This window comes from Hypanus sabinus, chromosome 11 (assembly GCF_030144855.1).
Source record: "Hypanus sabinus isolate sHypSab1 chromosome 11, sHypSab1.hap1, whole genome shotgun sequence".
Classification (NCBI taxonomy): Eukaryota; Metazoa; Chordata; class Chondrichthyes; order Myliobatiformes; family Dasyatidae; genus Hypanus; species Hypanus sabinus.
Genome location: NC_082716.1, coordinates 43,865,810 through 43,888,592, shown reverse-complemented (window position 1 = coordinate 43,888,592; position 22,783 = coordinate 43,865,810). Strand labels below are relative to the sequence as shown.

At 39.4% G+C, this 22,783-nt stretch overlaps 2 protein-coding genes across 2 annotated transcripts in view; both read right to left on the bottom strand.

Moving 5' to 3' along the window:
• The window catches only part of LOC132401564 (ras-related protein Rab-3C-like), a 113,738-nt gene extending 109,985 nt beyond the window's left edge, over window positions 1-3,753 (bottom strand). The window contains exon 1 of the mRNA XM_059983581.1: window positions 3,676-3,753. The gene's annotated coding sequence lies outside the window, so the exon portion shown is untranslated. The remainder of the gene's footprint in view (window positions 1-3,675) is intronic.
• A 4,826-nt stretch (window positions 3,754-8,579) lies between these two features.
• On the bottom strand, window positions 8,580-22,223 carry txndc12 (thioredoxin domain containing 12 (endoplasmic reticulum)). Its single transcript, XM_059984250.1, has 7 exons — window positions 21,972-22,223; window positions 21,453-21,513; window positions 19,109-19,161; window positions 18,895-18,968; window positions 14,791-14,860; window positions 14,230-14,313; window positions 8,580-11,437 (listed from the first exon to the last, which is right to left on the bottom strand). The coding sequence occupies exons 1-7, from the start codon at window positions 22,054-22,056 to the stop codon at window positions 11,358-11,360; spliced, it is 507 nt and encodes a 168-aa protein (XP_059840233.1). The 5' UTR covers window positions 22,057-22,223; the 3' UTR covers window positions 8,580-11,357.
• Between the last annotated feature and the right edge of the window lie 560 nt (window positions 22,224-22,783).

The following is a 22,783-nucleotide window of genomic DNA, read 5'->3' as shown; positions in this document are numbered from 1 at the left end:
ATAGTTCAGGCAAATTTTGAATGCACAAAGCCCAAAAACAATTTTTTTAAAAAAACAAAGCACAATGTAGTTTGTTCCAACCAACAGTCTTTTTTAATTTTGATTTTTTCCTAGTTTGTTATCAGAGAATTAGAGTAATGAAGTAATCTAGCACAGAAGCAGGCTGTTCGACCCATCTAGTTCATGCTGACCTGATCTTCTTCCTAGTCCCACCTACCTGCATCTGGACCATATCCCTTCAAAACCCTCTCATCCATGTAACTATCCGTACCTCCCTTAAATGTTACAATTGAACCTGCAGTGAGCAGTTCTGTTGGCAGCTCTTTCCACACTTGCACCACCTCTGAGTGAATACGGTTCTCCTCAGGTTCCCCTTAAATATATCACCCTTCACCCTTAACCCATGACCTCCAGTTGTCATTTCATCCAACCCGAGGGGACAAAGCCTACATGCATTCACCCTATCTAATACCCCACATAATTTTGTATACCTCTATAAGTCTCCCCTCATTCTCCTGCATTCCAGTGAATAAAGCCCTAATGTATTCAAGCTTTCCCTGCAATTCAGGTCCTCAAACCCCAGCACCAAACAAGTAAACATTCTCTGAACTCTCAAGGTTATTGATATCTTTCTCGTTGGTAAGTGACCAAAACTGCACAGAACGTTTGAAATTCAGCCTTACCAACATCTTGTGCAGCTTCAACACATCTCAATTCATGTGCACAATGCCTTTACTTCTGAAAGAAAATATGCTCTCTTTATGATCCTATCCACCTGTGATGCCAAGTTCTTTAATGCTGACCAGCTTGGTATCATTGTTGCTGGACATCAGGAATCCTAATTGAAGCTTGTCAGCAACAACAATCAAAGAATTCTAAAATTCTACCCTGCTCAAAGATATATCATGAGTTCACTTCTTGTTACAATACTTTGCCCATAATAATTGATAGAAATCATTTACATCTAGTGTAGTTCCACTGGAAACAACTTTCAAGTTGGATTGAAGAGTGTTCTCCATTTCCAAATGGAGTTGCAATCAACCAATTCTTAACTCAATCTAAAACAGCAATCAACTATTTCTACAAAGTTATTCTTTAGATTAGGTCAGGGGTCCCCAACTTTTTAATGCCATGGCCCCCTACCATTAACTGAGGGGTCCTTGGACTCCAGGTTGGGATTCCCTGGATTAAGTGGATAAAATCAACTTGCATCGGACTCCATGACGTTTTCCAGTATATTTCATCGTGAAGTGAAATTGTAAGTTTTTCATTGTAAAATGCTTTATAGTACTGAATAAAAGTATTAAAATCTCAAAATACTTAATTTCACTTTAAATGAAAATCAGAAATACCTACACAGCAAGCCATTACACAGTTTTTTTTTATACAGGAATGAATTTAATTCAAATTCAAGGAAACTACTTCTGGCATATATCTCGCTAAATCCAATATCCCAGTGTAGTCATTATAAACATGTTCAAATACAGAAACAGGTTTCTTAATTTGCTGTCAAAATACAAGAGTCAAAATTAAAAACACTTGCAACTTAGTCACTAATGCCAGTCTCCTAGAATTTAATCTAGTCATTGGGGTTCCAAAGTGATAAACAGATGGAGACAGGGAAACATGAGAAATGGAGTATAGTGGGGTAAATAAGATAGTGTCCACTTAGGCAGGAAAAAAAGAGGAAAGAAGCATGTTACGTGGCTGGTGCTCTTGGGATGCAAATGAATGGGAATGAAATAGTGCATGATTTGCAAAAGGCTAGTACAACGTTCTCATTCATTGCATTAAGAAATTAACAAAAAAGAAGGTAGGTTTATGTTTCGTGACATGGGGCAATGGTGAGGCTACATCCCAAGTATTGTGAACAGTATCGGTCACTTAGTTATGAGCATGCAAATGTGTTGGAAACAGTTCCACATAAATTTACAAACCTGGAATGGACAAGTTGTCTTTTTTAGTCCAGTCACTGGAGACTGGATGAGTGACAGGAACAAGACTGAAATGTACAAGATGCTAAGAGGTCTTAATAGCATGGATGTGAAAAAGATGTTTGTTCTTGTGAGAGATTCTAGAATCAGGGATCATTGTATGAAAATAATAAGTCATCCATATTAAGTCAGAGAAAAGGCAAAACAATCTTTTCCTCAGGGTTTGGTGGAGGGTAGCAGGCTTTAGAACTCTTCCTCAGAGGACAATGGAAGCTGAATACTTGGATTATTTTAAGGCTGAGATTTTGTTAATTAGCAAGTAAGTGAAGGGACATATTTACTGGGAGTAATCAGAAGGAAGATTAAGATTACAGTCAGATCAGCCATGATCTTAATGATTGACAGGGCAGGTTTGAGGGCTCAAATGACTTGTCTAGACTTCTGACAGGTTCTGTATATTTGCATGATTCCATGCGGCAAAAATTCTGGTTCATACAAGCTTTGGCCCATCATACAAGAAATTATTTTAATCATAATTACCCTTATTCTTCTTGGTGCTTTACCCTCCCTTGCTACTCATATTTATCCACATGATTTAATTTGGAATATTACCTATTTCTGCCACAACCATGCTGAATAACCCATCAGTGAAAAGACACCAACATTTCTCTGAAACAGCACAAGCAAAGATGAAGGAAAAGGCAATATCATAACGAAGAGGTCTAAAGCTTGACCGCTGGGGAATGGTTTTCCCTTCCTCTGTCTGTTTCAATATTGCTTTTCTATCCTCTCAGGATTCACTTTTTTTTTTATTACTTCTGTGCCGCTAGATAAATTAGATGATCGAAATTTAATCATTTTCCAAACGAATCTCCCAGCCGCCCAAACCCAACAGGTATTGACCGCTGGCAGGAGGGCGGCTGATAATTTTACACTTGTGCTGGAATTCTCCGCGAAATAGCTCGAACTGGAAGTTTGGCATTGGAAAATTAAGTCACTATTTTGTAATATCCCCTTGAAAATAAAACAAAGTTAATTTTAAAAATCGTCATCTATTGTCCCAGTTTGCCACTGTTTTAAATCCTTCAAGATTTGTTCACGATGTCGAAAGTACCAGCCGCACATCTGAATAAATTTCCAAGTCATCTTCGCCGTCGCTACCTTTAAATCCACGAAGAGACACTCTAAGACAAAGGCATAAGACTGATTGATGTTAAGTACCTTTGGGGATTGGATGGAACAATTAATTTCACCTGATGGCAAATGTAGGTCAGTTATTTTATTTCTACTTGCAAAATAATTACGGGTAGCGGGTAGATAAATTAACCCACTTCGTCAGATTACACTACGCCAGGATTTACTCAAAGAACAGGTGTCTTTCCGCAACGGTGTTTAAGGTATTATGAGAACTCGGCTTACTTGATCATGTGCATCAATTTAAAATACCGCCTTGTGAAAGTACCGGTCAGTATTTCAAAACAAAATAAAATGTTTTGTGATGTGATTGGCGATTCGAGTGCGCCTTAGCATGTTGAAGAAACTTATTGCAAAATCGCTGCGATTTTCATGCACGAAGAGGACGAAATTCTTCGCAATCCAAGAGGAGAAAACAAAATCGAGATCAGTTGTACGGAAAATTAGAAATGCAAACCATACTGGTGGAATTTGTCGAAATCGGAAAATAAAACACGCCTTTTCCACAGGTACAACAATAACTGAGACGCTCACATAATGCACTGACCTGCTCTGCTTTCTAAATTAACTGGGGAAAACCCGGATACAAGTCAAAAGAAGACAAAAGTAATGCTTATTCAAGGTTTGACGGGCACGGACAGGTCGGTTCAGCTGAGCAAACCTCTCAAACAGATGGTTACGATGAGTCGTTGCTGCCTTCAGTTAATGAGAGTATTCCAACAAGATCCAGGAATCTGGCTGCTCCGCTCAGAAACGTCTCGTCTCCCCGCCCTTCGACGACGGCGCGTTTTTTTCATTCCAAGCACGTCGGGAACGTCAGGTTGCAAGAACAGTATTAATTTTCGACCTTGCTTTCTAAAGTATTGCTCGTATAAGCTTTGATCAACATCGCATCTAACACCAAACCACGATGTTTACATCCATGATTAAATTGTCTTGGATATTAATTATTAAACAACTGATGTAGGGTTACTCTCCATTAACGATATGAGCTTCAAATTTGATATCCTTACCACTCTCTTTATGGCAGAAAGTTCTCGATTTCTAATATATTTCTTCTAGGCTGTGCCTCCCTATAGTACACAAATGACTTAAATGAACATTGAGCTTATTTATTTTTTATGTTGTTATTATAATCGAGGAATCATTTGAGATCTAGCCCCAAGCGTTTTCACCATTCTGAGTTCTTGTTTCAGCTTTCCAGCATTCACGGTTATTTGCTTCGATCAGGGGAAAAAATCTGTACTTGCTGAAATTTACATTTACCTACACTGCATCTACTGATTAAAAGTAAAAATTTTGATTAAACTTTAGGCAAAATCTTCAATGGCAGCTGTGGTACTAACAAAAGCGAATTGTCATTTTTAAAGTTTAAAAGATGCCAGTCCAACCACTCGCGACCACAGCAGCAGCACTAGATTGTTACAAAAAGCCACTGGGTTTCCACATCGCCTTCAGGGAAGTTAATGTCATCCTTACCCAGTACAGCCACTATGTGACTCACTAATGTTACTGTCTTGTAAATACCATACAAAATAGCCAGACCAGTTCAGAAACAATTAGAAGACCCAGATATAAATATCTTATTTATATCATTCCTTATTCCACTTCAATGGAATTCAAAGAGTACATTTTATTATTTGAGTACATACAGGTCACCACATACAACTCTGAGATTCATTTTCCTGCAGGTCCACTTAGCAAATCTATAGAATAGTAATTATATCAAGATATTGTAGTGTGTAAAGGAAGAGAAGTGGGTGCCCTTATTGTTACAAGAGAGAAGGTGCTCAAAAAAAGTTGAAAGACCTAAAGGTACATAAGTCACCTGGAGCAGAGGAACTGCACCCGAAGGTTCTGAAAGAGGTAGTGATAGAGATTGTAGTGGCATTAGAAATGATCTTTCAAAAATCACTGTACTCTGGCATGGTGCCGGAGGACTGGAAAATTGCAAATGTTACTCCAATCTTTAAGAAAGGAGGAAGGCAATTATAGACCAATTAGCCTGACCTCAGTGGTTGGGAGGATGTTGAAGTCAGTAGTTAAGGATGAAGTGATGGAATACTTGGTGACACAGGACAAGATTGTACAAAGTCAGCATGTCTTCCTTAAGGGAAATTCTTGCTTAATGAACCTGTTGGAATGCTTTGAGGAGGTTACACATAGGACAGTGAAAGGGGATGCATTGGATGTTGTATATTTGGATTTTCAGAAGGCCTTTGACAAGGTGCCACACATGAGGCTGCTTAACAAGATATAAACCTGTGGGATTACCAGAAGGTTACTGGCATAGTTAGACCATTGACGGATTGGTAGGAGGCAGCCAGTGGGAATAAAAGGATCCTTTTCTGGTTGGCTGCCAGTGACTAGTGGTGTTCTGCAGGGGTCGGTGTTGGGACCGCTTTTTATGCTGTATATAAATGATTTAGATGGAATAGGTGGCTTTGTTGCCAAGTTTGCAGATGATACAAAGATTGATGGAGTGGCAGGTAGTGTTGAGGAAACAGGTAGGGTGCGGCAGAACATAGTCAGATTAGGACAGGGGTCGGCAACCCGAGGCTCTGGAGCCGCATGCGGCTCTTTCAACTCTGTGCTGCGGCTCCCTGTGGCTTTGGAAAATAAATGATGAGTATTTAATTAAAATGTATTTTATGTTAGTTTGTTAGTTTTTGAAATGTAATTCTAAATTTGAAGATTATGGTGATCTTGTACAATCTAAATAAAACGTTGTGGCGACCCATTTCCTGGCACATCCGAACCGGCGGGTGACAGCCTACCGGGGTTTGTGAGTACGTGTTTTTTGGAGCATCCGCCCCCTTGGGGGGCAGGTTGAGAGAAGCTTAAAAGCAAGGCTGTGTAGTTCGAATAAAGTTATCTGCAGTTTACCCACTCCGTGTCATTATTTTAGCGCTGCATGTAGCACACCGTGACAATGTGTTTTTATCGCTATTAATATACGTCACCACTGCCAATGCCTGACACCCACCAGTGCGCAATTTCTTTTAATTTTTCGATCCAAGGTAGGCTAACGATGTAGTAACCTTCAACCCAACGTCTTTTTTTCGGAGTTCAAAATGTTTTTGTTGCATGCAGAAATGTAATTTTGTTTGCCCTGCCGGAGTTCATCGATTTCATAAATGCAACACATTATAGTTTGTTTATACACAGCATAAAGGCAAAAAAAAACGTTGTATGCAGTGTTATTTCATTTTAAATGTCAAATGGGTTTTGTGGCTCCCTGTGTTTTCTTTTCTGTGGGAAGCGGGTCCATATGGCTCTTTCAGTGGTAAAGGTTGCCGACCCCTGGATTAGGAGAATGGACAAGGAAGTTGCAAGTGAAATACAATGTTGGAAAATGCATGGTCATGCACTTTGGTAGTAGAAATCCCTTAGACACTTTATTTTTAAAATATTGAGGTTGATAGCCAGTAGAGAAAAGGAAAGTCTTTGGTGCAAAATCCACAGGATAAAAGTACTTCCAATGCATAAAAGACAACTGTTTTGGAACACACTAAATTAGGGGTGAAACGGTAGCGTAGCAGTTCGCAGAAAACTATTACAGTGCCAGTTACCAAGGTTCAATACCTGCCGGTGCCTGTAAGGAGTTTGTACTTTTTCGCCTGGACTGCATGGATTTCCTTCAGCTGCTCCAGTTCCCCTTCCCCCCCCCCCCAACAGTCCAAAGATGTACCAACTATTTGGTTATTGATCAAAGAGGTGCAATTAGACAACACAGGCTTGTTAGGCCCACCAAAAGGGCCTGTTATCATGCTGCATCTCTAAATTACACTGAATAAGTGTCAGAGGAAAAATATTATCACCAAAGTGTTTCATTTAGAGATACAGCATGGAATGAGCCCTTCCAGCCCAACCAGCTACACTGCCCAGCAAACCACCTATTAAATCCTAGCCTAATCACAGGACAATTTACAATGACCAGTTAACCACCTAACCAGCACGTCTTCGGAGGAAGCCAGAGCACCCGGAGAAAACACACGAGCTCACGGGAAGGACATGCAAACTCCTTGGAAACAACTCTGGAACTGAACTCCGAGAGCCTGATCTGTAATAATATCACACTAACTGTGGTTACATAAAGCAGTACTTATTACCCCAATCTCCCTCCATTGAAACCTTCCTTAAACTCAAGCAAAAATCAAGATATTTACTCAAGCAGGTTCAAATTTAGTTAAAACACTGTATGCTCTGGCAAATCCATGACTGTGTCCAACACTGTGCCACAAGATGGCAGCAGACCATTTTGCAATTGCTGCCTCAAAAGTCAGTCTGCAATGTTCTTTCACATCAGAAGCAGCTGAGAAACAAAAGGGCAATAAAGACCAATTGTGGAGAATGTGATATACAATAATACTTGCACACTTTGTATGATTATGACATTCAAGGCAAACTCAGTGCCCCTATGCCACAGAAAATTCAGTCTATAATGCGTGCAAACTGAGAATTAGTATCAGGATGGGCAATCAATGTGAATGTACTGTTTATCAAGGAGAAGCAGGCACAAATCAGCTATTACCCCAGGAAGAACAGCCTATTCAACATACTGGATGCATGCTTACTCTGTGAGATATTGGGAGAGTTACCATCGCCATTAGATTTGGGCAAAGGTGTCACTGTTCTATAGCTAGAAAAATATAAATATTTTTAAAATGTATAATTTTCCACAGTTTTTTGGACTAAAGTCTAGGAAAGACCTGTCGTGATCAAATTAAATGAGAAAGATTGTTCACAAAGCTGTCAGAAACTTCAAAGGAGTTGGTCATGGTAGAACTGACAATGCTTTGAGGCCAGATGGAAGAGGTGTTCAGCATAAGGCAGCCAAATACCAGGAGGTGGTACAGCAATGCCACAGGCAAGGCTGGAGGGCATGTTGTGAGCTATTGAGATGAGATGTACAGGTTTTGCTGACTGCTTGCTCTGCATAATCTACTTGGCATTAGGATGACTGCAGAGAGCCATCAGGACCGTCACAAAGGCTGCCCAGCATGCCTTCAGAGGGGTATGGACTAGTGCTGCCAGGACACAAGCTGGGGCCTGATCAACGCTGGCTTTGTAACCTGTGCGATGTTAAAAGACCTGGTGATGTGACCCAGTGCATCCTAGATGTATCTCAGCAGCATTGTGGTCAAATCTTGTTCATATTTATCATCTCTTCTTACAGCTTGCTTACTTACTTTGTAAAGCCGGCCATTAGTGTGGTGGCGGTAACACTGGACTTTGAGATGAGTAGTTCTGGGTTTGAACCTGGCCAGCTCCTTGCACACTTTCAATCTGTACTGGGTTGAACATCGAGCTAACAACTCAGCCTCATAAAAACAAATGCTAAAGAAACGGCAAGGTTGCTGCCCAATGCACCACAAGCCACGGAGAGGAACTAATTTATTTTATAAATCTGCATTCAGAAATACTGTTGATTACAGTTGATTTTTCTACTTTTAAACAGCAGCTGCCTCTAAGCAATCCCTCAATTGCTTAAATTAACACATCTTGCTCAAGTACACTCCTGATGTTTGAGGGGCAATACCTTCTGAAACTTAGATCCCCTTCAAAATAACCATTTTTAAATTCCACTTGCTTTCAACTATTTTGCCTTGTTAGCAATCATTACCATTGCAAACCAGTAATGTTTCTAAAATTATTGAAAATAATCTTAAACTAAAAGACAAAAGGTCCTTATTATTGTTTTCAATTTAAATTCCACTTTTGTGCAATTAAACATAAACCTCAGCCATCTTTATGTAACATATAGTGGTACCCATGGCTGTATTTGCATTCAAAGTTTGCATAAATTAGAACTTTGATAAAAATCTGATCATGGAGGTGTTCATCACCAACTTGTTCAATTTTTGTTTATAGAATTGCTGCCTGCCAAATGGAAGTATAAACCAACTGTTCTTCTGGTGCCGAGCTTTCTACATACTCAAAGAAATCAATCACTCCAATCCAAATGACTGAGGAAAGTTACTTGGAAGCAAAATATTTTAAAAAGTAGAACGATGTTCCATATATACACTGCACAATTCTTTCAGCTTTATATTTTTCATTCCAAAAAATGTATCAAAAATACAGGATAAAATACAAGTACAATTACACTGCACCCCACTCCATTATATCTTCAAGGATTTCCCTTCATACATTTCAACAGAAAGAAAACCTCGGTTTTACCAGTCTGATTTGCTTTAGAGACAGGATATTAATAGTTTAAAAGTACAGAAATTACATTGGCTTTTTGATTTGATTCTTGTAAATTTTCATCAGAGACCATTTCCAATCTGACACATACACCAGGATTATATGTTCTGTTAAAAAATGAAATATACAGGAGAAAAGAATATTCTTACATGGCCCCATATGACTCTATTAAGCCAAAACAATCAAAGACAGGAAATATTCTTTATAAATATATTGGCGCTAAGAAACAGTTCTAGGAAATTTTTACCACCTCAAGTATGCAAAACAAGCGGCTGAAACTTATCCCACGTATTTGATTAGTATCCGAATCAGCAGAACCATATTAAAGCTATTATTTAAATAGCTATTTAGGATTAACACTTCATTAAGACTTAAAAATCATTTGAATTCAGAAATGCTAATACTCAGAGGTTTCCAGTTGTCATTATAATTTGACATGATCTTTGTGACAAATATTTAAGCTGCAAAATAATATTTTGGTAAATGTGCTAACCCATTTGAAAAATAACAATTAATACAGAGCAACAAACACAAAATGCTGGAGGAACTCAGCAGGTCACGCAACATCCTTCGAGAATGAATGACAGTCAGTTTCAGCAAAGACCCTTCATCAGGACTGGAAAAGAAGTGGGAAAACACAAGAATAGGTGGGAAGAGGGGAGGGAAGACAAACCCCGAAGGAGATAGGTGAAGCCAGGTATTTGAAAAGGTAAAAGGCTGGAGAAGAAGGAAGTTGACAGGACAGAAGTGTGGACCATGGGAGAAAGGAAAGAAGGTGGGACACCAGGGGGAGGTGATAGACAGGTGAGAAGAATAATTAATAGGCCAGAGTTTGGGGGGGGGGGGGCAGAAAAATAGGGAAGGGGGAGGGGAAAAGAAAAAAAATATCGAAAGGAGAAATTGATGTTCATGCCATCAGGTTGGAGGCTGCCAAGATGGATTATGAGGTGTTGCTCCTCCACTCTGTGAGTGGCCTCATCATGGCACTAGAGGCCATGGAATGTCGGGATGGAAATGGCAATTAGAATTAAAGGGCTGGCCACCAGGAATAATACAAAAGCATCCCCAAGTCTTGTTTTCATTTAAGCTTAATCAGGCTTAAGTTTCCCCTTCGCTTAGTGCTGCAGACATCATGAATTCACTTTTCTCCACTGTGTATTCATCAGGTTTCCACTCTGCAAGGGTGTTCAACCAAAAACTTCCATGATTCCAAAAACCAGAAGCTCTAATGTGTGCAGCCAAATTCCCGGGCTAACACCATACTTCAGCAAATATATAATTAGACCATCTATGGAACAGGGGAGAATGGAATTTCTTGAAAAGCCATTAAGTAATTTTAATTTAAAATAACGTGGCTCAAGTCAGAACTCTATGATACCAGACTTGCTGCTGGAATTGAAAGTCATGCCTCTTTTCTGTTAACTAAATTAATGTTTCTAAATACATAATTCAGTATTAACCTCCAAGTATCAACTGAGAGCTCAAACTATCACCAAATGAGTTTGAGCAAAGTCAGTCTAAGGAAATACTCTATATTTAAGTAGCCTAGGAAAAGACTATTGAAGTTCAACAAGGCTTTATCTGTAGCCTAGGGAAAAAGCAATTTGGATCCATGCAAAATACATCATGTCACATATGTAGTTTGTAACAGTTATTGCACTAAACAATGTTTTAGGCACCAATTTTTCATGACAGCTGAAAAACTGTTCTTTTTGAAGAATGTCTCTGCAAAATTTACTTAGAATTTGCATTGATGTAAATGCATTGACGTATTACCATTAACATGAATACAATCAGCTATCCCACAAGTCCTTAAAATAGTTATGATCTCCCAAAGATCTGAAAGTGTAAGAATATCTTTCTAGATTTACTGATTTTGAAAATCAGTAAATAAAAATTTAAAATAACCTTCAAATAATATCATAATGATAAATCAGTAAATGATCTTGGATAATTTTAACGATCTTTCTTGTCCGACAATGTGGATTGTCAGTGTGGAGAAGCCAGTGGATGATCAGCTCAAAATTCATCTGTGTATCGTTGTTGTGTAGCTACGTCACCAGTCAGCTTTTCTTGGGCTTCCTTCATAGCAGCTACCACTAAATGAAACCAGAACACAGACTTTTTAAGAGGTTATTCAGAGATCAGATATAAAAACTTCTAGCCAAGTTAAATAATAAAATCTTGTAACATTTTACTTATATCACTAACTAATTGAGAAAACAGTTACATACACTATGAAAATTCTCCTTTCATCAAATGTTTCAGTTAAAAGGATTTTGGAAAGTCTGAGTTCAAAGAGCAGTGAATGACATTTTAATCATAATTATTTTTAAGGCTTTGATTTGAAGTGTTTCAAATTCTGATTGGACTAGATAACACAGATTCTTTAAGTCACCATCAGAACCTCTGAAACAACACTCAAGTCTCATTCCATCTTTATAGGGCAAACATGGACTTATTGACTGATCCAGAAGTAGTAATCTATAACTGATTTCCAATTTTGGTTTTCCCCATCAAGTCCAACCACAGTGCCCAGCCTTGCTGGAATCTGCCAGCATTTCTTGCTGAGCCAGCGCCCTAAACTTGGCTTGGTCAGACCAGTGCTGATTAAAGTTTGAGAAATTTTTTCTGCACTGTGACAACTCAGGTTGAGTCAGAGGGAAGGAAGGCAAATGCAATGTTGGCATTCATTTCAAAAGGATGAGAAAATACAGGCAGTCCCCGGGTTACGTACGAGTTCCGTTCCTGAGTCCGTCTTTAAGTCAGATTTGTACGCAAGTCGGAACAAGTACATCCGGTGTTACTTAGCGTCAGTTAGTCAAATGTTTGTCTTAGTATATAGTATATACTTTACCTTTCTATGCATAGAAAACACTTAAGAAACGTATGTATTCCAATAATTAAACCGCTGCGTTGTTTAGTAATAATTGTAGTTTTCATCGGGGCAGGGTCTTTCACGTGCTCCATTATTCTCACTTTATCCTTTAAAATTGTTCTGATCATTGACCAACTGTAGCCTAACGCTTTTCCAATGACCGATGACATTTCACCTCTTTCCAAACGCTTTATTATTGCCACTTTATTTTTAATCATGATCGCTTCCCATCAATGGAACAGAAACACTACAGGTGGCAGGTCCCAACCTGTGCCGGCTCCCAAGGTCCGCTGGACAGTCCTTGACTGTTTCAAGGACTCTGTGGTTTGAGGTTTAACATACTGTGTGTTATGTACTCATTTTTCAAAATTTGCATGCTTCCTTTGCATGTTGGGTGCTTGAATGGTGTTTCTTTGTTTTGTAGCTGTCTGCACTAGGGCACAACCTCAGAATAGAAGACTGAGAAATACTTTGAACCAGAGTAAATCTGTGGACATTATTGCACATGTGGCTGTGGAGACCAAGTCATTGGGTATACTTGAAACAAAGATTGACAGGCCCTTGATTCGTAAGGGCTTCAAAGGTTACAGGGATAAGGCAGGAGAATGGGATGAGAGGGATAATAAATCAGCCATGATGGAATAGCAGAGCAGACTTGATGGGCCAAATGGTCTAATTCTGCTCTTATGTCTTAGTCTTACTTAAGAGATGTCAGCTGATTCAGAAGACAATTGACAAAAGTAGTTGACAGTATCAGTCCATCAGTAATTTATGCAAATCAGCTTCTCTTGATCCAGAGGTTACATCCGCATTGTGGGATGTGATTGGCAAACTAATTTTCCCTCCAAACCATTGGAAAAGCATTCAGCAACTACTTTTTATTCACACAATTCATTCTGGAACTCAGAGCATATTGTGCATTAGTGTTGAATTTTAATTAGACAGTTCCAACTGAAGAAAGTGTGTCCAGTTTTTGATTATTTAAATGAACTGTGCCTCCCCCAAAACAATCATAGAATAGCGATAAAAAAATGCAGAAACCCCTTACTGGCCAATGACATGATCAAAGTAATTCTGTTTCCATGGACATAATTACTAAAAACAATCAGCATTTTTACAAAGGCATTAATCATATCAAGATTTCATTCCAGAAAATCACTGCATCAAATGGTAGCATATGTACATGTTTTGGCTAATGGAGTGATTGATAAAATTATTGATTTTATTTTACACACACACCAGATGCAAAATTATATTTGTATTAAGGTAAAGGACGTTCTCAATGGCTTAGGTCTCTCAATTACCAGATGAAAAAATGAGAATAAACAACACCAAATAAAGATTGTATTCAAAATGCTGGTGGAACACAGCAGGCTAGGCAGCATCTATAGGAGAAGCACTGTCGATGTTTCGGGCCGAGACCTTTTATCCTGATGAAGGGTCTCAGCCCGAAACGTCGACAGTGCATCTCCTATAGATGCTGCCCGGCCTGCTGTGTTCCGCCAGCATTTTGTGTGTTGTTGTTGTTTGAATTTCCAGCATCTACAGATTTCCTCGTATTTGCTAAAGATCGTGTTCATTCGTTCAAATTTTAATTAGTGAGACAAAGCATTCAAGTCATTTCATTATTTATGTATTGATTGATTGATTGACAGGCAGCACAGAAGAAGCCTTTCCAGCCCTTTAAATTGGACTACGCAGCAATCCCGATTTAATTCTAGCCTAATCGGGGACAATCTTCGAGGACCAATTAACCTACCAACCGGTACGTCTTTGGACTGTGGGAGGAAACCAGAGCACCCAGAGGAAACCCACATGGTCACAATGAGAATGTACAAACTCCTTACAGGCAGTGTGCATATCTCTTCTATCCTCTAACAGATGGTTATCTAAACCAAAAGCCAGGTGTACATTCCAACCTTGAATGCCAGCCCAATACACTGTACAATGACAAAAGAACTAAGATTGGATGGGTTCCAAAAGCACAAGTATTTGATAAAGAAACACACTCACCTTGGTCAGCAGAACTGTAGAAATATTTGTATTTGGGATTTCCCTTTTGATTAGTGACCTCAGGATGAACATTTCCTCGAGCATCTGCAAAGTAATCAACAACAAATGGAATGAATAGAAGAGAAATTCATGATTAATCAATCAATAGGTCAAAAAGCAGATAATTTCTGAAATTGTATTTGATTACTTTAGCAATTCACTCATAACTATTGGCCAAACAAATCTTTCTAAAACACATGATGAACCTATTAAATTTCAGAGAGAAGCACTTCATAGATCAGCAAATAACTAATACTATACAACTGAAGAGGTACAATTTAAGAAGCAAATATCATCTGCCAGAATTGTCTGCTCTTTAAATAGTTAAAAGCATCTCCTTTCAGTAGAAAAACAAAAAGTTGGTGGGACAAAATTGTGGCATTCATTTGCAAATTGTAAGTTTTAGTTGAAGTGGAGACCAGTTTTACAATGTTCAGAATGGGTTGATTTGGTAATCTCACAGATGGCGACAACTCAGCCGTGCTAACCAGGGAAGAAACATGGCAGGAACTTAATTCTTACCCAAGAATAAAATCCTAGGTACATAACCTCCATCTGGGCTAAGTGCCGAATCCTTTGGCTCCTCATCATCCTACAAAAGCAATGGGAGAAATACTCAAATAAAATTCAATAAACCACATCATGTTATCCTTCTGTATGACTTATTTAGACATCTAAAGGAAAAGTATTTAATTGGGAAAGGGCTGACCATAATGCTATTAGGTAGCTATCCCGGGTGGCACGGTAACGTAGTGGTTAGCACAACGCTTTACAGTATCAATGACCTGGGTTCAATTCCCACCACTGCTGATAAGGAGCTTGTATGTTCTCCCCCTGACTGAGTGGGTGTCCTCTGGGTGCTCCAGTTTCATTGCACAGTTTAAAGATGTACCAATTCGTAGATTAATTGGTCATTGTAAATTGTCCTGTGATTAGGCTAGGATTAAATTGGGGGATTGCTGGGCAGCATGGCTCAAATGGCCTACTCCATGCTGTACATCAATAAATAAATATTTGGGAGCATAAATTGGAGACAGCTGTTCTCAGGAATGTGGAGGTTGTTTTGGCAGCACTTGTGTGGAGTTCTGGGTAAGTTTGCCCAACTGAGTCAGGGAAAGGATGGTAGGGTGAAGGAACCGCTGTTAACAAGTGAAGTAGAACATTTAGTCAAGAGGAAGAAAAAAGAAAACTTAAGATTCAGGAAGCAAGGACCTGACAGGGCTCCAGAGAATTACAAGAGGCCAGGAAGAAGGAACTTAAGAAGGGAATTGGAGAGCTAGAAGGGGACATGTGAAGACCTTGGTAAAGAAAACATTATGGCATTTTACACATGTGAAGAATAGGGTAGGACCGAACGGGGAAAAAGCAGAAAGCCAGAGAAGGTTGGGGGTTCGTAATTAATACTTTGTTGCAGTAGTCACCGGTGAGCAGGACCTTGATGAATGTGAGGTCAGTGTAGAACAAGCCAACAAGCTGGAACATGTGGAGGTTAAAAAGAGGACGTGTTAGTACTTTTGAAAAACATTAGGACAGATATATCACTGGGGCAAGATATACCCCAGGTTATTATGGGAAAACAAGGGAAGTGATTGCAGCACCATCAGTGATGATCTTTTGTGTCCTCACTGACCACAGGAGTAGTGCCACAAGAAAGTTATTCTTTTGTTCAATAAAAAGGGTTAGAGGTTAATCCTGGGAATTATAGACCAGTGAGTCTTATAGCAGAAGTGGCAGACTATTGGAGACAATTTTTAAAGGTAGGATTTACCAGTATTTGGAGAAGCATGGTCTGATCAGGGATCGTCAGTGTGGCTTTGTGAGGAGCAGGCCAGGCTTCATGAGCCTGATTGACTTTTTTTTGAGGAAGTGACTAAACAAATTAATGAAGGTACAGAAGTGGATGTGGTGAATATGGATTTCAGCAAGGAGTTCAACAACCTTCCTTATGGCAGCTCATTCAAAAGTCAGGAGGCATGGAATCCAGGGAAAATTGCCTGCATGAGTTCAGAATTGGCTTGCCCACGGAAGGTGGCAGCAGATGGAATGGATACTACCTGGAGATCCATGGTTTATGGTGCTCCACAGGGATCTGCACTGGGAGACCACTGCTCATTATGATTTTTATAATTGACTTGAATGAGGAAGTGGAAGGGAGGGTTAGTAGCTTTGATGATGATCTGAAGGTTGATGTTAATGAATATCATCATTATGAATATATAAGGATATCTTGGGTTATAAAGTGACATTGACAAGATGCAGAGTTGGGCGAAGAAGTGGCAAATAAAGCAAATAAAGTAAAATAAAGGAACTGTGGGAAGTGATTCACTTTGGAAGGTTGAACTTGAAGCAGAGTATAGGCTAATAGCAGGATTCTTAACAGTATGGATGAAGAAAGTGATCTTGGGGTCCATGTCCATAGATCTTTCAAAGTTGCCACACATGTTAAAGGCGGCGTGTGTTGACCTTCATTCATCGGGGGACTTAGTTCAAGATCTGTAAAGGTAATGTTACAGCTCTGTAAAACTCTGGTCAAACCACATTTGGAGTAATGTGTTCAGTTTTGGTCTCCTCATTATAGGAAGGATGTGGAAGTTTTAGAGAGGATGCAGAAGATATTTGCCAGGATGCTGCCTGGATTAGAGAGCATGTCCTATAATGTTGAGCTTAGTAGAGTTTTTCTCTTGGAGCAGAGGAGTTTTGATAGATGTGTATATGGTAAGAGGCATAAGTAGAGTGGACAACCAGTGCTTTTTTCCCAGGCCAACAATGACTAACATGAGAGGACATATTTTTAAGGTGATCAAAGGAAAGTATAGGAGAAACATCAGAGGCAGTGTTTTTTTTTTGAAAGAACACCAAGTGGTTATTGGATGGAATACACTGCTGGATTGGTGGTAGGCAGGTACATTAGTCTTATTAAAGAGACTCTTAGATAAGCACACAGATGAAAGAAAATGGGGGCAGGGTGGGAGGGAAGGACTCACTTGATCATGGAGGTTAAAAAGTTGGGCCAACAAAGTGGGCCAAAGGGCCTGTAATGTTCAGTATTGTTCTATACTCTAACTTTAGTGCAGACATAACATTTCTTCCAAGGTAGAATAGTCAAATACTAAAGGGCATGTATCTAAGGGGAGGGGGAAGAAGTTTAAAGCAATTTTTTTTTAAAATAGAGAGCAGTAGGTGTGACTGGAATGGGTTGCCAGGGGTAGTGGTGAAAGCAGGTATGATGGTCTTATTTTAGAGATTTTTTTAGATAGACAGCTGATCACACAGGAAATGATCGGACATGCGCCACATACAGGCAGAAAAGATTTAAGTTAATTTGCTACCACATTTGTCCAGAGATCAAATGTTCCTGTGCTTACTGCTCTATGTTCTAACATTAAGAACAATACATCCAGTTAGAAACATTCGGGGGTCGGGGTGCGTTCTGCTCAAGAACAACTTCTGTTACTCATGTCCACTTACATAGTCAGGGATATTGCCTTTGGATAGGAGCTATTTACAAGATATTTTCAAGTAATATTATTCTGCCGACTCCAAATGACTCATTGAGGGGGAATACAGGGTGATGCAAATAAAACAGGAAAGAGCCAAGTTAGACTTAAACCAAAGATTCTGCAAAGGCTGGAAATCATTAGCCACACACACAAAATGCTGGAGGAACTCATTAAGTCAGACAGCATCTACGGAGGGATATAAACAGACTTTATTTAGCAGTTCTTTTCCCAGACCAGTATAAACCTATAAATCAGCAAGAAATATAAACATGGTCTCATGAACTTGCTTCAATTGTCCAATTTGACCAAATGATAATTTGATCCTGACGTAGATTAGGAGACCGCTTCGCTGAGCACCTATGCTTCACCTGCCAGAAAAAGCAGGATCTCCCTGGCCACCCATTTTAATTCCACTTACAATTCCCATATGTCAGTCCATGGCCTCCTCTAAGGTCGCAATGAAGCCACACTCAGGTTGGAGGAACAACACCTTATCATCTGTCTGGGTAGCTTCCAACCTAACGGTACGACCATCGATTTCTCGAACTTCCTGTAATGCCCCCACTCCTCTTCTCTCTCTCACCTTATCTCCTTGCCTGCCCATTTCTGGGACTCCTCCCCCCTTTCCTTCTTTCCAGGGCCTTCTGTCCTCTTCTATTAAATTCCCTCCTCTCCAACCCTGATCTCTCTCACCAATCAAATTCCCAGTTCTTTTCTTTAACCCTCCCCTCCCAGTAACACCCATCACCCTGTGTGCCTCTCCCTCCACCTTTCAATTTTACTCATTCTTTTTTCCTTTAGTCCTGCTGAAGGGTCGCAGCCCATAATGTCGACTGTACTCTGTTCCATAGATGCTGCCTGGCTGGCTGAGCTCCTCCAGCATTTTGTGTGTGTTACTCAGATTTCCAACATTTGCTGATTTTCTCTTGTTTGCAAATGTTAATTAACCTTATTTTTCCTCCCTTGCCTTAGATTGAAAATTTGCATCTCTTTCATTTGCATCTCTCCCAGAACAATATCCATTAGGGTTTGGCACAGGACATCAAAGCCTGTTGTTTGAGCATCACAAGGGCGTGGAATAGGCTTGATAGTCAAATCTAGAGAGCTAGAACACGGATCCTCTTACCTCCACATTCACCATGACAAAGTTATGTGCCAGTTCTGAGATCTCCTGAGAAGAGGCAAACTTTGGTTTCAGAGCTGGAAGCGATAGTACAATTCACAAAAAGAAATGTTTAAGTAGACTATTTTCATGATGACGTGCTAGAAAATAGTTAAAATCAATAATTTTTAAATTATTAGTATTTAAATTTTTAGAAGAATCCAAATTATGAATCTACCTGTACAAGCACCACACCAGCTTTTATGTATGATCAACATCAGTGGCAGACCACTAAAAAGAGAACAAAGAAAAATCTTTATCAGTAAATAATATACAGGTTACTCATCTTAATGATCTCTGAATGTTCATACCAAATAATAAGACATTTTAAATCTTGCTCCCCAAGACTGAACCAATATCATTGGGCAAATAAATAATATGCTCAAATTTCACAATGGCTACTTCCCATTTCTTCCTCCTCCATTTCCCTGTCTCAAATGGAATTTCATGGAAATATCAGCCACTAATCTTCATGCCAATCTGGACAGTGAGAATTTGCAAGCTATTTCACCTATACACAGGAACTTCAGGCACTGGCATACTAAGGCTGCTTTAAGAGCCTCAAGATAATGATTACAAATAGCAAACCAGGTCAGAGAAACCAAAGTATCACTTCTATTGCAAACATGCTAAAACCAACTGACTCAGAGCAGCAAAAATCAAACCAAAACATTGTACAATTCAACTGCAACTTAGCTTTGCCAGAAAGGCCACATTACTTACTTACAGCCCATTACTGTTGACATTTAGGGCAGCAGTGAAGATCCACCATCTCTGGCAGTGTTCAGGGTATCCCTCACTGTGCCAGGAGCTTCCTCAGCTTTTACTACTGTCACTCCTGGGTGGAGACTCAGGAATACCATCTCACTCAGCTGTAGAAGGATTCTTCACTGCTGTTTCCATAACAATTCTGTTTTATCAGTCAGGGTTGTTAGCCCCGAGATGAATCCCTGAAACTGGAGGTCCAGAGGACCACACTTAGCCCATCCTCTACCCCTAGACCCTTTTGGCATGGGTGACCTGACCGAGAGCCAAAGCATAAAGCCCTGACTCTAGCCAAAATAGCTCTCCAGATCATTGTGGCATGCAAGGCTCCAAACCACAACATGGTTATAGTCCCCTTGGAGGGAAAAAAGACATGTGAAGAACTCCTTAATCAATAGCCCACTCAGTATATCACTAAAATGCCAAATGAAGGCAATTGACTGCAGAAAGCAAATTATAAAATGAAACGATCCAAGTAATAATATTAACTGCATTCTGCTGGTATCATGTTTTTCACAGTCTTATTGCTAATTATATTTACAATTAGCCTTGTTTTTTTTTAAATTAAGATAGGTCAAATGCGAATGTACAGAGCTGAAAGGCCATGAAGTGTAACACAACAACAGTGGAGCTGCGTCTGACTCTGAATGTGAAAACATACTATTTGACATCTCAACAGATGGGCTACACTGAGCCCAAAGATTAAAACCATTAAAGTACCCATGAAACCCATTGGTATCGTCCCGCTAACCCCCCCCTAAGTTGCTGCTATTAGCTTACCAAGGAGATATGGAATGTAAAATCTCCTCAGAATTCAGCTTATTGTTCATACTTGAATATTTTGCAATAAAGAGTTTGGACTCAGTTGTGTGCTTTTCTAATTTCCATTCATATGAAAATGATTCCATCAATAAAAAAATAAATTACAAAAAAAAATGATTCTGAGCATTGCAAACAACATGATTCTCAGAAAATTCTCCAGTTAGGAATTTGGGATTATACTGAAAGGATACAATGGGGAGTACGTGCATTTACAACCACACTCATAAATACAGTTGCCGAATGCAAATCAGCATTTCAATAGGAAATATTTCACAAAATAGTTCTTTGACTGTAAAAAGCTCAGACTCAACCTGGAATCTCCATCTCAATAGTCAGATTAAAATACATTTGCTTCATCAATATAATACAAACAATGGAAACAGTGTTGACCATTGGAGCCATGTAGACATTGTAAAATGCAGTTTTTATCCACCTTGCAACAGAGCAGACCATTTTAGAAAGTAATTTATGGATTTTCAAACGTCATTCTATGTTATTTCCTTGAAGTTGCTGTGCATAATTAGAAAACTGTGCTGTTTGTCTCCAGTATTTTTAAAGTTTAGCAAAAAATGAGTATTTCCTTTTCTAAATTAAGTACTGACATCTTGTGGTGAAGTAACCACAAAATACAAACATCTATAATCTGCATAGCTGTAGTAAAAGTTTCTTTCACAAGTATACATAATAAAGATGATTGCTATTTTACCATCTTATTAAAAACATACCCACTTGTCCTAAATCAAACATACACGATGTATAAATGCTGAAAAATGAATGGCCGAATAAGCAAATCCAACTTTGGAGACATTTTTTCTAAGCAGATTGGCTCTAAAGATTCAACTGCTGCCAAAAATGGTGTTTTAGTATGAACACAGTGCATTCAGATAATTAGCATTAAACTCCACGCCAGAACAGGAAGAGGAAGTTCTGTATACCTGGCTTCGGCTACTTTTTTACCATCGTCTAGTGTTCTCCAGTGAATATGATCTCCAAATCCTGAAAAAATAGTTAAATTCCCAGTTTCAATAAGTTATACCACACCAAATCAAATTCTCATATCCAAACAATATGCACTGCGAATCTTAATCATTTGGTGTTAAATACGAAGGGGCCATGTTAAATTGATATTTATCGGTATGGACATTTAAGGATGGGTCTACCCTCGTGATTCTGCAGGGAGTGAAATACTAGGACAATATGGAGAATAAATCAACTATTTCCTTTCATGGATATGCAGGTACTATTAGTTGTTCTCCCTTCTTTTTTTTCCCCTAATAGATTACTGGGTCGAAAACAAAAATGACATTCGCCCTATATTTGTACCTGAGCATCCCATCTAACATAATAATTTACGTAACTACAGGAAACTTGTCATTCTTAGCCACACAACGAGTGATCGGATTTGCAACAGAAGGAGGCCATTAATGATTGTCGTTTTAAAAATACTGACAAACCTCTTCCTCGACTTTCACCCTCAGACGCGTGCGAGCGGATCAGCCCGCTCCAAAGCACGGCGAGCAAGACCACCTGCAGCTTCATGACTCGCTCCGACCTTCCGAGCACTCTGAATGAAGCCGGGGACCCGCCGGAACTGACGCACCCGGCGGCGAGAACGTCTCCCTGATGCCAAATGCGGATGCAGCACTCCTCCCAAAATCATCCTCACGGTCCCCATTTGTAGACGTCGCCCTTTGGAAAATAATGAATCTGTTTCCATACACATAAGTTGCCGGCTGATTCAATTTTATCCATCAACTTAGTTGCAGCATTTTCCATGAAGTTATATGTCTACAGTACAGAAAAAGTTGAATCAAATTGCTTTTCCTCCAAGACATGTATCACACAGATAGCCATGAGCAACTTTCATAGAATTAAATTTCAGCTCCGTGCATCTCCAAAGCAGTCAGGATCACAATGCAGCAATTTCTGAACTTAAGGCCTAGTTAGAAACTGGCAAGTTTGACGTTGTGGGCGTGGCTGAAAGAAGTGCATAATTGGAAATTTAGTATCAAAGGACAGGCAGGTAGGCTGCTTCTGTTGGTAAAAATGAAATCAAATCCTTAAGGAAGAGGCGACATGGATCAGAAAATGTAGAATCCTTGTGGGTAGAGTTAAAGGTTAAAAGATCCTGATGGGAGTAAAATGCAGGCCTCCAAACAGCAGCCAGGGTTTGAGATATAAATTACAATGGTGTTGTGTAATAAACCAGATTTGTTTAGTGAGCTTAAAGTAAAGGAACCCTTAGGAGACAGCGATCATAATGTGA

Bases quoted from the DNA above. Each gene is read 5' to 3' on its own strand.
- txndc12 (XM_059984250.1), bottom strand. From the start codon at position 22,056: ATGAAGCTGCAGGTGGTCTTGCTCGCCGTGCTTTGGAGCGGGCTGATC. The intron at 21,514-21,971 runs GTTTGTCAGTAT...CTATTTTTTCAG, and splicing joins GGGTGAAAGTCGAGGAAGAG to GATTTGGAGATCATATTCAC. The intron at 18,969-19,108 runs GTAGATTCATAA...TATCGCTTCCAG, and splicing joins CTGGTGTGGTGCTTGTACAG to CTCTGAAACCAAAGTTTGCC.